We start from the raw sequence: 13246 nt of genomic DNA, 5'->3' as shown, positions 1-13246 counted from the left end.
CCCACAGTCCAGGTGGCCAGGAGCCCGCCCCCCACACCCCGTAAGCCCAAGAGACACAGCACCTTGAGTCCTGAACTAACCAACTGGACCGAGTTCCCTGGGCCCCGTCCTCCTTGGGGAAGGGTGGTGGTCCCCTCTTCCATCTAACCGGACCCCACAAAGCTCCAATCACCGCAGGTGTGCAGGAGTGCGCCTGACCTGACCAGTCCAGGGCCACTGATTCTAACCCCCGCCTCTGACCTGTACACTCGCTCCTGTTCTAGGACCCACCGGGGCCACCGTGCCACAGCTGTGTCTGAGGTTCCCCAGTCACCCCCCCACACCGTGGGAAGTGGGGAGCACACCCTCTGGCCCCCGGTGGTCTGCATGTACCTGTGCCCTCACTCGCCCCATGCCACGGCACCTCCTGGGAAAGGACAAAGGCCAGTTGATCCCGCGGTGCCCGGCCCGTGGGATGGAGTACCCCCGTGCCCCTGAGCCAGCTGTTAAAAGGAATCACTTCGGTAACAAACCGGGGCGGGGACCTGACCCCACGAGCGTGGAGGGATCCCACGTGGAGCCCCCATCACCCAGCCGGGACTGCGGGACTACGGGGCCTGGACCAGGCGACGCTCGCTGTTCCTAGGGGTGACAGTGGCTTCACCTCGCCGGCTGGCCTGCAGAGCCCCTGGGGAACAAACAGGCAGGAGGCACCTGTGGTCTCCGAGCTCAGCCAGCAGCAGCCGATGCGGGGCTCCAGCGGTGCCACACTGGACACAGGAGGATGGCTGGAGTGTGTCTGAGGTGTGTCAAGTGCGTGCCGCCTCGGTAAGGACTCCCCCCGTCCTCACCGCCAACTCATATGAGCCCTGGACCCCAACTTCAACGTGCTGTCCGCTGGCACAGCCCCGGGCCCCATCAGCTCTCCAGAGGGACTCCTGACCCTCATAAGGGTAACTGGCCCTGAGTGGGCCACAGCTCCACCAGGACTCAGTGCCCCCTCCTTCCCTCAGCACAGAACCCAACGGCACCCAGAGGATCAGGGAAATCAAGGCTTCCACGAGGTGCCAGCTCCCAACTGCCCCCAGGAGGACAATGGGTTCGGAGCCTTGGGTGCCCCAGGTGAAGGAGTCACAGAAACCATGAATGGGAACTTGGGGGCACCATGCCCGTAAGAATTGCCATTTATTCCCGAAGTTGCCAAAATCATCACCAAGGATTCACCGAGGGGTGCATGAGGGGACGAGGAGGCTCAAACACTGATTGAGGGGCCAGTCAGGAGTTGGGAGGGAGGGAGATGGGTGGGGGGACCCCCCCCCGCTGTCCCTCCCCCTTCTAATGCCGTGGGCAGGGGTCCCCCTCTGGCCGCACCCCTCCCCATCCCCAGGTCCAGTTTCTCTCCGGGGAGGCAGGGTCGGGGATGGGGGGAGATGGTGTAGTGTGAGTGGGCCCCAGGAGGGGGAAGGACGCTGGGGTGGGGGCAGGGGTCCCCCACTTCACATGCACTCACAACACTGGTGGCCCAGGGAGCAGGAATGGGGGAAGCCCCCTTCCACCCTGGATTATAGGAGGAAGGGATTAGTGTTGGGGGCTGGGGGTCCCTGGGGCATCATGGGGGGCAGGCCAGGGCCCCCGCCAAGGGGAGAGATGTACGTCGGTGGCGCTCCAGCGACCGGGGGCACGGGGCTGAGCCGGAGCTGGTTCAGGGTGAGTGTCGCGGGGGGTGCGGGCTGGAAGGGGTTGGTGATGGAGGGGCCGGTGGCCGGGCCTCCTGCAGGGGGAGACGACAGGGAGCGGAGTTGAGTCAGGGGTCTGCCGGGTGGGCCAGCACCCCTGCTCCCGGGCCACACTCACCGCTCGGCAGGAAGGGGTTGGAGGCCTTGGCTCCTGGCGGCGTGGGGCCTGGCCGGCTCACCAGCGAGTCCAGGTCTACCAGGGCGGCATTGGGCCCCAGGAACGACTCAGGGGTCTTCCGCGTGGGCGGCGTGGGCGTCGGGGCGGCTGCAGGCGGGGGGCTCCCCACAGCTTCGGCCAGAGAGCCCCCAACCCCACTCATGTCGAAGGCACCGGGACTACGAGCGGGCACCTCTCCAGCGAGCAGCTCCAGCTCCCCTGAAAGGGGCCGCAGAGGGGGTTCAGGGGAGAGGCTGCCGTGGGGACCCTGAGGAGGCGGCCCCAGAGCCAAACCATGCAGGTGTGAGGCCAAGAGGCAAAGCCGGGAGGACCGCTCTCTGACAGCCTCCAGGTCAGGGACCGACTCCAGCGGGTGACAGCAGAACAGCACCGCTTTCGGGAAGCTCACACGACAGGTCACGACTGCCCCGAGGGGACGCGCGGGGGGACAGTGGCAGGTGCCCACCGTCCCAGGAGACTGGGTGATGTGCCATTAGCGTGAGGCCTGATTTTTTGTTTCTTAAGATTAAAGAACCCCATCTGCTACTGAAAGACATGCACACATGTAGCTGAAGAGAAGCCTGGAAGAGTGAGACCCGCAGACTGGATGGCAACCTACGGTCAGCCTGGGGTGGGGGAGGCACTAGTGCCAGGCCTGCTCCCTCCACAAAGCCTGCTGCACTCGAAGACGCAGAAAAACCAAGGGCCCAGAAGGAATGTTACCCAGGGCGGGGAGGTGGGCACTATGAAGAGAGCCCCCAACACCACACAGACTCGGGGTCTCACCTCGAGGACAAGCCCAGGGACAACCTGCAGACACAAGGGCCAGCCCGGACTCTGGCCGGAAGACAGGCACTCGGAGCTCCAGGAAGAGGGGCGCACAAACGCCCCTGCCCCAGGACGCCGGTGGGCAGGTGAGGAAAGGCGTGCGGTCCCCAGAGGGAGGGGCAGCCATCAGGCCAGTCCAGGCGCCACACCGCCCGGAGGCCCCCAGAGTCTGCACTGCACTCCAAGAAACATTCCAGGGTGACAGCAGCATTTGGGGAAACTGGAGAAAGGGAATCTCTGTACGATTTTTGCACCTCTTCTCTAAGTCTGAAGTTATTTGAAAACAAAGTAAGAAGTTCCTCTTTACGATGGGTGAACGACCAGCTCCACCTCGGTCACGCTGTTTTAAGAGCCCTGGGGGAGCCCTGGGGGCCGGGCCCACCTGGGGACTGCAGCCATCCTGCTGTGTCTCAACCCGCAAGCAGCCGCCCAGCCTGGAGGACAGGCCTCCTGGGCTTGGCGGGGACACTCACCCGTGCTGCTCCCAGAGGCGGGCAGGGCTGTGCGCAGTTGCTCGAAGTCGGAGAACTCGTCCGGCTCCGTGTCAAACCCCCCGACCGCTGTGGGGTCAGGGTGTGCCCTCAGCTTCCCCAGGGGCCCAGGTGACACGACTCCTCCCACACTCGAGGCCCGGCCCCCCCGGGCCACCCCCCAGTACCTGCGGTGCCATTGGCGCTGGGCTTGGTACGGGACCCCCCCCAGGGGTCTGAGAAAGCCGGGGCCGGGGCCCAGGGATCGGAGCCTGGGGGTCCGCCGACTGGGGCCCCGCCTGCGTGAGGAAGAAAGCAGGTGAGGGGCTGGCAGCCCACCCCGCCCCCTCAAAGCCAGGCAGCCCTGAGGCTTCAGGCCCCTCCCCAGCTGGCCCCTCCCACCATGTCCCCACTCTCCAGCCCTGCGGCTCACACTGCCAGGCACCCCCTTCTGGCAAAGCCCCCCTCAGCCTTGAGGCCTCAGCCTTGAGGCCTCCAGAAAGCCCCCGAGAGGCCCCCGGCCAGGGTGGGGTGAGGGGGTCTCATGTGTGCCTCTCACCCAGGCCCCCCCCTGCCTCCTACAGCCCCCACAGCCGCTGGGCACCCACCCCCCAGGCACCCCAGGACTGCATGCCACACGCAGGGCCAGGGAGGCAGTGGGCACTCACCATCTGAGCTCCCCCACGGGTCGGGGGTAGGTCCTTCTCCAGCCACAGGGGCCGCAGTCCCACCCCAAGGGTCAACCGGGGGCCCCGCGGGGGCAGCAGGCCTCCAGGGGTCCCCGGAGGCCGGTGTAGGAGCCGGACCACCCCAGGGATCAGCAGCGGGAGGCACAGGGGGTCCCCCCCACGGGTCTGAGGTGGGGGCCGCCGCAGGGAGGGCAGCAGCCACGGGCACTGGGCCCCCCCAGGGATCCGCGGCCTGCGGAGCAGCCGGAGCCGTGAAGACGTCAGCAAGATCCATGAGGGACGACTGCAGGGAAGAAAGAGGACAAAGAGAAAATGCGGAGCGGGGCAGACCCCGACCGAGAGAGAGAACGCCGGAGGAGATGGGACAGCCACACAGCAGAAAGGGCAGTGGGAGCCGGGTGTCAAGGTGAGGCAGACCTAGCCAGGGGACCTCCTAGCGCCCAGAGAGGATGGGAGCGGGGGCAGACGCCCAGCTGCTTGCTCCTCTGACACGCTCCACCCTGTCCACCTCCCCACCCGCCCCGGCCCTCCTCCCCCCAGTCCCTCCGTCCACTCTCCGCACAGCAGTCGGCTGGCTCTGCAACACCACACACCCGCTTCCCACCCAGCCCAGGTCACTGACCAGTCCCCGACGGAGTGAGGACAAGGGCCGCAGCCGCCGCCCTCGGCCCCGCACCCGCAGCTCACCACGCGCGTCCCGGGGGTAGCCCAGCTCGCTCTGGGTGGGAGGTGCCTCCGCAGACCCTGCACACCCCTTCCCGGGGCAGGGGAGCAGGCAGGGCAGGACCGAGATCCTCCTGGGCTGCGTCGGACACTGATGGGGCCTCTGGCCAAGGCCGGCCTGGACACGCTATTCCGCCAGTCCGCCCGCCCACCCAGGCCCGGCCTGGCGCCCACACTCACCTCCTCCTGGCCCACGGTCTCCCTCTTGCTCTCCTCGATGGCCATCTGCAGCCGCAGGTCATCCCCACGGCGGATCCGCTCCTCCTGTTCCGGCCAGAAGCAGCAGGCAGGGGAGGGGTCAGACTCTGAGCGACGGGGCTGACACTGCACTTCCCCCTACCCCACCCCGAAATGGACAGCCCCGAACCCTCCCACCCAGACAATGGCGACTGAAAATTAAAATGGGATGCGGACGATGTGTGGGATGGGGTGGGACACGGGGTCTCAGGCCGGGGCGGGGGGGACGATGACGGTTGGGTGCTGTGCAGGGGCCAGGACAGGACGGGCTGGGCCGGGCCGGGCTGCTCTAACGGGCTGGGGAAGCACAGGGTGCCTGACTCTGGGTGTTTTCTGCAGGGGGTGAAGGCGGTGGAGCCCTGGGGCTGTGATGGAGAGAGAGAAGGGCACCCTCACCCCCCAGAGCAGCCACAAGGCATCTGCTTCACGTGCCGGGTATCCTTCCGGGGACCCATTAGACACAAGGTCCCACTGAAAACGCTGCAGCACGGATGTGTGGGGGTGGGGCCCTTCAAGGTGAGAGGAGGCGGGGACCTGGGGAGGGTCTCAGGGGAGCCTCGGGGTGGGGAGGCTGCTCTGACCTTATCGTGCTCCTCACGGCTCAAACTAAGGGCTAGCTGGAGCTGGACGTCATCCTCGGGGCCGCAGGACGGGGGCTGGGGGAGAGAGAGTGTGAGGGGCTGGGGGAGACAGGTGGGGCCCAGAGGCGGGGAGAGAGAGACAACCACACACAAGGATGGAGACAGAGAGCCAGGCTCGGGCAGAGCAAGAGACACACACACAGACGTAGTCCCCGAACTGGTGAAGAACAGCAAAGAGACAAGCCTGGGGTGTGGGTGGGAGCCGGGCTGGGCAGGGCCAGGAAGGCCAAACACCCAGAGAGGAAAGGGAGCGGGGAAAGACGGGGCAGAGGGCGAGCAGAGGAGAGGAGGGAGACCGGGAAAGGAGGGGCAGGCAGAGGCTGAGGGCGAGGCGTGGAGACGGACAGCAGAACGGCGGTCAGCCCCGTGCCCTGTGGCCCGGCCGTACCTGGTCGGCCTCCTCCTTGCTCATGGCCAGGGCCAGCTGGAGCTGCAGCTCCTCCTCCCCGCTGCTCTGCGGCCAGGCCTGCTCTGCCTCGGGCGGGGGCCCCGAGCCCACGGCTGCGGAGGAGGCTGAGGGGACATACATGCTGAGGCCCAGATGGAAGAGGGGACCCCACGGCCCAGGCAGCCAGGCTGGCAGAGCCTGAAACCCCCCACCTCCCCTCGGGCCTGGCCTCCCTCCCCCAAGATCCCCAGTGGGACCCAGACCCCAGGCTCCGTGGTCAGGGAGGGGGTGTGGTGTGCATGCAAACCCACGGAGGGGTGCGGTGGCCCTACCTGCAGGAAGGACAGGGTCAAAGGAGGACAGCCCTGATGGCCCAAGACAAAAGTCTGCTGATAAAGAGGGAGGGCCCTGGGGAACCTCTGAGCCCGTGAGCTAAGTTCCTGCACCGGGTCAGAGATGCCTTGTGGCCTGTCTCAGGGCCCCATCTCAGGCCCCAGGGGGACGGAGGGCCTTCCTCCCTGGTCCCCAGGTGCGAAAGCCCCCAGTGGGGAGCCTGGAGCCTCGGTCTCCAGGGCCGGGGCCCCATCCCGGGACAAGGGGCGAATGAGGAAAGGATGGAGACAAGACATGGGCCCAGACAGGAGGGAGCGCCCAGCCTTCCCTCAACGGGCCAGGCTCGCTCCTGCCGGCCAGGGAGCGCTCGCCATCACACGTTGCCTCTCCATCCTGACCACCTACCAAGACACCACCTCCATCACCTGGAAACTGCTTGGGCCTCCTATACGGTCCCGCCTCCCCAGGCCCCCACCCCCACCCCCATCCAAGAGCTGCCAGGTAGAGCTGCCAGGCCCACCTCTCGGCATTACTCCCATCTCTACCCTTCCCGCTTCAAACGCACAGACGGCTTCCACCTGCGCTCACGACACCACTTGGGGAATGTTTCTACCTTCGACACCCAGCCAGTCCCAGCATAAAAGGCCCTTCCCAGGAGCACTCAGGATCCTGCACACCCATATATAAAACTGAAAGCTTCCCGACACAGCTGGACCTCCCATCACGGAGGACGCCCTTTCTATCTCCTCTACGTCACCTCTTGTCCTCCTAATCGCTGGTCGCCACCCAGCACCTACACTTCCTCCAAGTCCCCCTCACCACCGCTCTGGCCCTCCTCCGTCCTGTGCAGCCACCTAGGGCCTCAGCCCCCTGCCCTCTGCCTGAGCACAGCTCCCGCGGTGGCAGCAACCTCCTCCGGGCCGCGCACCCCCTCTCGGGCACAGGCCGCCTCCAGACAGACCAGAGGGGGCACGCAGGTGAAGGGCCCGGACACCCTGGCTCACCCGTGGCGGTCTGTGCCAGCTTCTCCTTGGTCTTGAGCGCGTGGGCACGCTCCTCCCGCAGCCGGTCCTCGTCGCGCAGCAGGGCCACCAGCTGCTTGGCCTTCTCGCGCACGTTCACACCCTGGTCCTTGCCGTCACGGTCCACGTACTGGAAGTCCTTCAGCGTCTGCACGGCGTACATGTTCTCCTTGCACTGCTGCGACACGCGCTCCGAGCCCGTCTTGATGAGGTACTCCATCAGCGTCATGGCCTGCAGGGGGGACGCACTGTCACCCGAGGCCCAGCTCACCCACGCCCTCTGCAGCACGAGCTGCCGCCGGGATGGACCTTGAAAACACCACGCGGGGTGGCCGAAGCCGGGCCCCAGAGAGCAGAGTGTGCGGGAGTCCATTCACAGGAGATGTCCGGGCGGGCAAATCCACAAAGTGTGCCCGGGGACTTGGGGGTGACTCTCAGTGGGATAGGGAGATCCCCCCTTATGTCCAGGGGGACGAAAATATTCTGGAACTAGGTGGGGTGATGGCTGCACAACACCACCAAACTGTGCACTTTAAAAGGGTGAACCGTGTGTTCCGTGACCTACGCGCATCTCAATAAACACCGGGAAAGGGGAGACGGCCGCGCATCACCGCAGCCCACGTGGGGATCGCCAAGCGATCGGTGCAGACCCTGCCTTGTTCATTAAAACGAAGATCTAAGGTCGCACAGCCGGAAGGCAGCTTGTTAGGTCCCGCTCAGGGTGCCCAGTGCACGACACATCCGCCCGCTTTCTCTAGCACCCTGTGAGTCTGGAAAGTGTCACCCCACGCGTAAAGTTTCACACCACCCGGGCACAATCTGAACACAATGGCGGAGGAGGGAGGTGCCGTGCAGGCAGGGCCCGTCCAGGCCTGGGCGCCCTGAGGGAGGACCACGCGGGCAGGGAAGTGGGAACACCCTTTGGGATCTTCTGCATTTTATGACATGGGAACAAATCCCTTTTCAGCAAGGTTTAATAGGAAATACCCCCCCACTCCTCACCCCAGGCAAGGCCTTTGTGGTCTGAAGAGCCTGGAATCCAGGCAGTCTGGGGAGTGAGGCGAGGGGTCCTGGCCCCTTTCAGGCTCTGTGGGAGGCCATGGCCACTGTCCGCAGGAAAAGGGAACACCTTAGATTTTGCAGGTGACACCAGGGGCCTCCCAGAGTTCCCAGACCCACCCAGGGCTCCTAGGTCTAGAGCAGAACAAAACAGAGAGGGAGGGGCAGGCCACCCCGGGGAAGCTGTCTGAACCGCAGCGGAACAGGGAATCCTCCAGGGTCACGTCTCCTCAGGCTTCCCAGGGAGCCTGACCTGTATCTGGCATGGGTCCTGAAGGTGTGTTGACACTATTCACCTCTGTAATTAGAGATTAGTCTTTAACTGACCGAGAGATGTTTACGCCTTAGAGGAGAACGGAAAGAAGTAAAAGCACATCCGCGTGTGGAAGGCAGGCTCCAGAACCCCTGGGCCAGCGGTGCTTTGGAATTCAGAATTTTCACGAGTTCGCGCCATAAAGACTGCACACACCACGTGTAACGAAAGTCCCCCAGAGGAGGGTGACACCAACGGTCGCACTCTGTGGGACCCTCAAATGCCAGGTAATCCACCTCACCACAGTCCAGATGGGGCCTTGGTGCCAAATGCCTTTTGAAAACTTTCGTTCTCAGAGCTCTGGGGACTTTGGAACTGCAGTTTAAAGACTGTGAACATGGAAATAACCCAAACACCCCACAGGGGGGAAAGAAATACACACGTATGAGCCGTGGGGTGTTCATATGACAGGAGCCCCACACACACAGCCACGTACGTGAACGAGTGGCTGCTCCAACACGTCAACACCCCAGACGTGACGGCGAACAAAGACAAAAGACAGCAGGCACCAAGGCTCACAGGCCACAGGACTCCACGCCTGGAACAATCTCGGCAGACGGAAGGCCGGGCACGGTGCCTCCCGGGGCCACATACTCTATCTCCACCTGGGCAGTGGCTACAAAGGGGTGCACACACCTAAGAGCCAGCTGGGCTGTGCACTCAGAACATGCGCCTCGATGGAAAACATCACAGGTTTCCAAAACGGCCTGGTCCAGGATGTCCCGGGCCATCAGAATGCGAGCATCCTCTTAAACAGGGGTCAGCAAGCTTTCTCTGTAAAGGGCCGGGTGATAAACCCGTCAGCATTTCAGGCCGTGCACTCCCGGTCCTGAGAGCTCAGCCCTGCACCAGGCCACGTGTGATAAAGCTTTACTTACAAACATAGGCGCAGCGCCAGGTGTGATGCGTGGGCTGTAGTTTACTGACCCCTGCTTTCAGAAATAAAGACTGAGACCCTGCACTCCTCAGCGAAGTCAGGTGACACAGCCCGGAGTCAAGAGGGTGGGCTCAGGGATGGCCCTCTCAGCCCCACCACAGCGAGGGCGGCCCTGAACCTCTGCATCTCAGTTCCCCCACCTGGAAGAAGTACCTCTGCTGCTCTCCGCCCACAGGCACCGGTCACAAAGAACCTGCCACCTGTGGCCTCTCAGGACTCACCTCCCCTCGCACACCTGGCCCGGCCCCCTCCCCACCCAGCTTCTGCCCCTCCCCCCAACCTCACACAAAGGCTCCCCAGCTCCCCCTGCCCTTTCCCTTCACAAGAAATGACTCAATCGAATCCAAGACCAAGACCCAAGCGTGGCTTGTAGGGAGGGGCGTGGAAAGGAGCCAGAGCAAACGGGCCTCAGATCCCGGCTGGAACATAAGCAGCGCCACCTCTCCAGGCCTCAGGCTCCTCGTTCTGGAACCCACCAGGGACCCACCCCAGCCTCCGGAGGACAGACATGCCCCAGTCCGCGTCCACGAGACCAGGGGCCTCACCCACCTTGCCCACCCCCACATACAGAGCAGGCCCTCAACTGCCATTTTACCGAAGGAACAGCGACAGAAGGACTCACCAACACCCCTGGGCCCCAGGAGTCGGACTCTCCCACAGAGGGAGGTCCCGGGACTGGCCTGAGGCCGCAGTGCTGGGGGTGGGGCCTCGCCACCTGCCCCAGCCCAGGCCCTTTACCACTTCCTGACCCACCTTGAGACGCCAGGCCCCAGGTCCCCAGAACAGCAGTCAAACGAGAAACCCACCCACTGAGCGCTGCCTGCAACCGAGTTCCCTTTACCCAAAGCCTGTCGTCTGTCCTTCTGTCCGTTCACTGGATTGGGGCGTGTGTGTGTATCACTGGGGGCACTTTAGCCACATTTATCAAAATGGCACAGGCACGTGCCCAGAAATTCCAGTTCTGGAAAATGGCAAACATACACGGACATTCATGGCTGTCTTGTTTGTAAAAGCAGAACACTGCAAACAACTTAAAATTCCAGCACCAGGTAGCTGGCTACGTCAATTATGATCAACGCAGACAGCAGACAGGAAATTGTTTAAAAAAAAGAAAGAGTGACAAGTCTTTGTTGTCCTGATGAGAAACGATCCCTAACACGTATGCCTGTTTTCCTTTTTAAAAGTAGGGAATGACTTCCACACGGTAAAATTCACTCTTCCTTACACGCTGCTTAGCGCTTTGGTAACTGCATACAGCCACAGGACCACCGCTGCAACGAAGATACAGAACCAGTCCGTGGCCCCCAAAACTGCCCGGAGCTGCCCACCTGCCTGGACCTCCACGCACAGATCACCAGAGAGGACAGAAGCTGGGGACACGGCCGCCTCTGAGGGCGGGGTGGACACTGGGCACCCACTTAGGCCTTCTAAGTGGATCAGTCTTGAGAACGTGCCACTTCTTCAAAAACCACAAGGACCAAAATTCTTTGTTGCCTTCACTAAACAAGAGAGAAATTTACATAAATTACGTAAAGACAGAACTCCAGCTCCTCTTGGAAACCAGGAAGGCGGCCCAGCTCTGGACGCCCCCTGGTGGGCATGCCCCCACCCAGCTCTGCACCCCGCACTGACCTTGTAGACGTGCCGCCAGTTCTTGCCGTGGTCGTTGAGCCGCTTCCAGATCATGCTCATGATCTCCGAGAAGGCGACGACGTTGTAGGTGAGGTCAGCAATCTCAGACATGAGGGAGCTGGACGGGCCCCAGGGGTCGTTGCTCGTGGCCTCCCGAACCTTGATCTCAGCCTCCGAGTAGTTGTGGACGATGTTCTTCATCTGGCGCCGCAGTGAGGAGGTCGACATGGTGGCTGGCGGTGGGGAGGGGGGCAGGCCCCCCGGGGCGTGCAGAGACGGGGCGGAGGGAGGCCGCGGCAGGGACTGGCAGGTCACCGCATCTGGGGAAAGGAGAGGACCTTTGGGAACACAAACGGGATCTGCGGCCACCCGGCTCCCCGCTGCCTGCGGGGTGGAGGACCAGGTCCCCACTGTGGCCTGCGAGGCTCTGGCCCTGGTTAACCTCGGCCTTAGCCACCCCATCCACCTTTCAGTTCCTCAGTCGTGCCCAGATCCTTCCCGCCAGGGCGCGGCTCAGCGAGGCAGAGCGTGCAGTGGCAGGCCACAGGCCTGAAGGAGGCGCACCCCAGCCACCACTTCCCGCAGCGCAGTGATCTCCTCTGTGAGACGGCACTTCATTCGGAGTCCAGAAAACTGGAGGCAGGCTGCTGCACAGGAAACGCGCTATCCACGTGGGTGGTGTCAAGAGACAGTCCCCCTCACGAGGTCCTCGCACCCACCCGCGGGCTCCGCTGGAACACCCCACCCCGACACCACAGCCACCATTCCCCAGGGGGCCTCGTCGGTAGGCTCACTCGCCCTGGTGATTTTCTACTCGTTTGTCTGACTCTGTGGCTGAGGCCGCCCTGAGAGCCCCATGGGGGCAGAGACCACGTTTGTCTGGACGTGGCTTTTCCCATCAGAGGAGCTGACCCGGAAGAGCCATTCAATAAACCGTGCAGGAAGGAAGGGAAGGAGGGAGGGCAGGAAAGACCTCTGGAGCAGGAGTGAGGGGGGCAGAATCCGCTGCAGAAACAAGGACACACAGGGAGGAGGCCGACAAAGGGAGCAGAGATAGACAGGAGGGAGTATGCCAGGGGGACGAGGTGTCCCAACGCGGAGGCTCGCGGAGGAGAGATAAGGAACAAGCCCGCTGGCTAGGCCCCAGCTTCGTGCCAGGCACTCCTGGAGCACGAGACATCCATTATCTCATTTAACACTGCGGGCGGGGTTCTACCAGCTGAGGAAGCAGAGGCTCACTAGGTGAAACAACCCAGCCAAGGTCACACACTAGGCATGGCGGCACAGACTCCACCCCAGGCCACCCTGGGCTCCAGAACATACACTTTTAAGTTAACCTGTGCCGAGAGGAGAGTGATGGGAAAGAAACAGAAAAAAGGAGAAGGGGATCAGGCCAGTGAGGCCCGTCACAGCAAGCACTCACACAGCCCTTGCCCGGTGCCAGGTGTGCTCTTGAGTGCCTTACACACGGTAACTCCGTTCATCCCCATGGCGCCGTGATTCACAAACACCTCACAGGGGAGGAACCCAAGGCACAGGCCTCACCTCCGGAGCAGCCCGGTTGCAGAGCAGGCTCTGACCACACGGTCCACCACCTTTCCAGCATGCTAGCCACAGGCAGAGACCTACGGAGATCTCCTACAACCTGAGTCCCAGGGGAGGCAGCTGGCCCCTGTCTTGAACACAGGAAAGCAGGCACTTGGGAGACAGATGTGAACAGCTGAAAAAGGATGGCCAGGGTGCCAAGACGGACTCAGCCAGACACACTAAGACGAAGAGCTGATCTGACAGCTAACAGTAGGTCATTAGAAGATATATTCCACCTTCACAGCAAAACTAAAACTTCACAGATACTGCTTAAAACAAGACTACGTTTTTCAAAATTGCTTAGCCCAAAGAGAATTACTAGATCGAATAAAAGACAAATCATACGGCAAAATTCTCGAAAGGGTAGTCAGATATCAAACGATGTCAAACATCATCTGTGTGAAACAAAAAAATCTACAAATAATAATGGAAACCAGAGCTGCCAGCAGTTAACTACACACTACGCGCCAGGGTAGGCACTTAAAAGCATCACCTCCGTTATTAGGCAAAGCTGC

At 62.6% G+C, this 13246-nt stretch overlaps 2 protein-coding genes across 2 annotated transcripts in view; one reads left to right on the top strand and one right to left on the bottom strand.

Annotated features, from left to right (window-relative positions):
• The window catches only part of LOC112406437 (vomeronasal type-1 receptor 4-like), a 14210-nt gene extending 13428 nt beyond the window's left edge, over positions 1–782 (top strand). The window contains 2 exon segments of the mRNA XM_024755216.1: positions 264–449; positions 626–782. Coding sequence (XP_024610984.1) covers positions 264–449; positions 626–782 — 343 coding nt within the window.
• Positions 783–1129: 347 nt separating this feature from the next.
• On the bottom strand, positions 1130–12928 carry EPN1 (epsin 1). The gene is made up of 10 exons (XM_024755171.1): positions 11145–12928; positions 7186–7435; positions 5849–5973; positions 5401–5475; positions 4763–4846; positions 3839–4142; positions 3359–3469; positions 3174–3260; positions 1834–2091; positions 1130–1750 (listed from the first exon to the last, which is right to left on the bottom strand). Exons 1-10 carry the CDS (start codon positions 11604–11606, stop codon positions 1542–1544), a joined length of 1965 nt encoding a protein of 654 aa, XP_024610939.1. The 5' UTR covers positions 11607–12928; the 3' UTR covers positions 1130–1541.
• Between the last annotated feature and the right edge of the window lie 318 nt (positions 12929–13246).

The sequence above is a fragment of the Neophocaena asiaeorientalis genome, unplaced genomic scaffold, assembly GCF_003031525.2.
Source record: "Neophocaena asiaeorientalis asiaeorientalis breed wild unplaced genomic scaffold, Neophocaena_asiaeorientalis_V1.1 scaffold694, whole genome shotgun sequence".
NCBI classification, from domain to species: Eukaryota; Metazoa; Chordata; class Mammalia; order Artiodactyla; family Phocoenidae; genus Neophocaena; species Neophocaena asiaeorientalis.
This window is presented reverse-complemented; position numbering and strand designations above follow the sequence as displayed.

Excerpts from the sequence above, each read along its gene's own strand:
- EPN1 (XM_024755171.1), bottom strand. The coding sequence starts at position 11,606 with ATGGGGTGGCTAAGGCCGAGGTTAACCAGGGCCAGAGCCTCGCAGGCC. Across the intron at positions 7,436-11,144 it reads ACTGGCGGCACGTCTACAAG|GCCATGACGCTGATGGAGTA; the intron begins GTCAGTGCGGGG and ends TCCCCCCTGCAG. Across the intron at positions 3,470-3,838 it reads CCCGTGGGGGAGCTCAGATG|GCGGGGCCCCAGTCGGCGGA; the intron begins GTGAGTGCCCAC and ends TTCCTCACGCAG.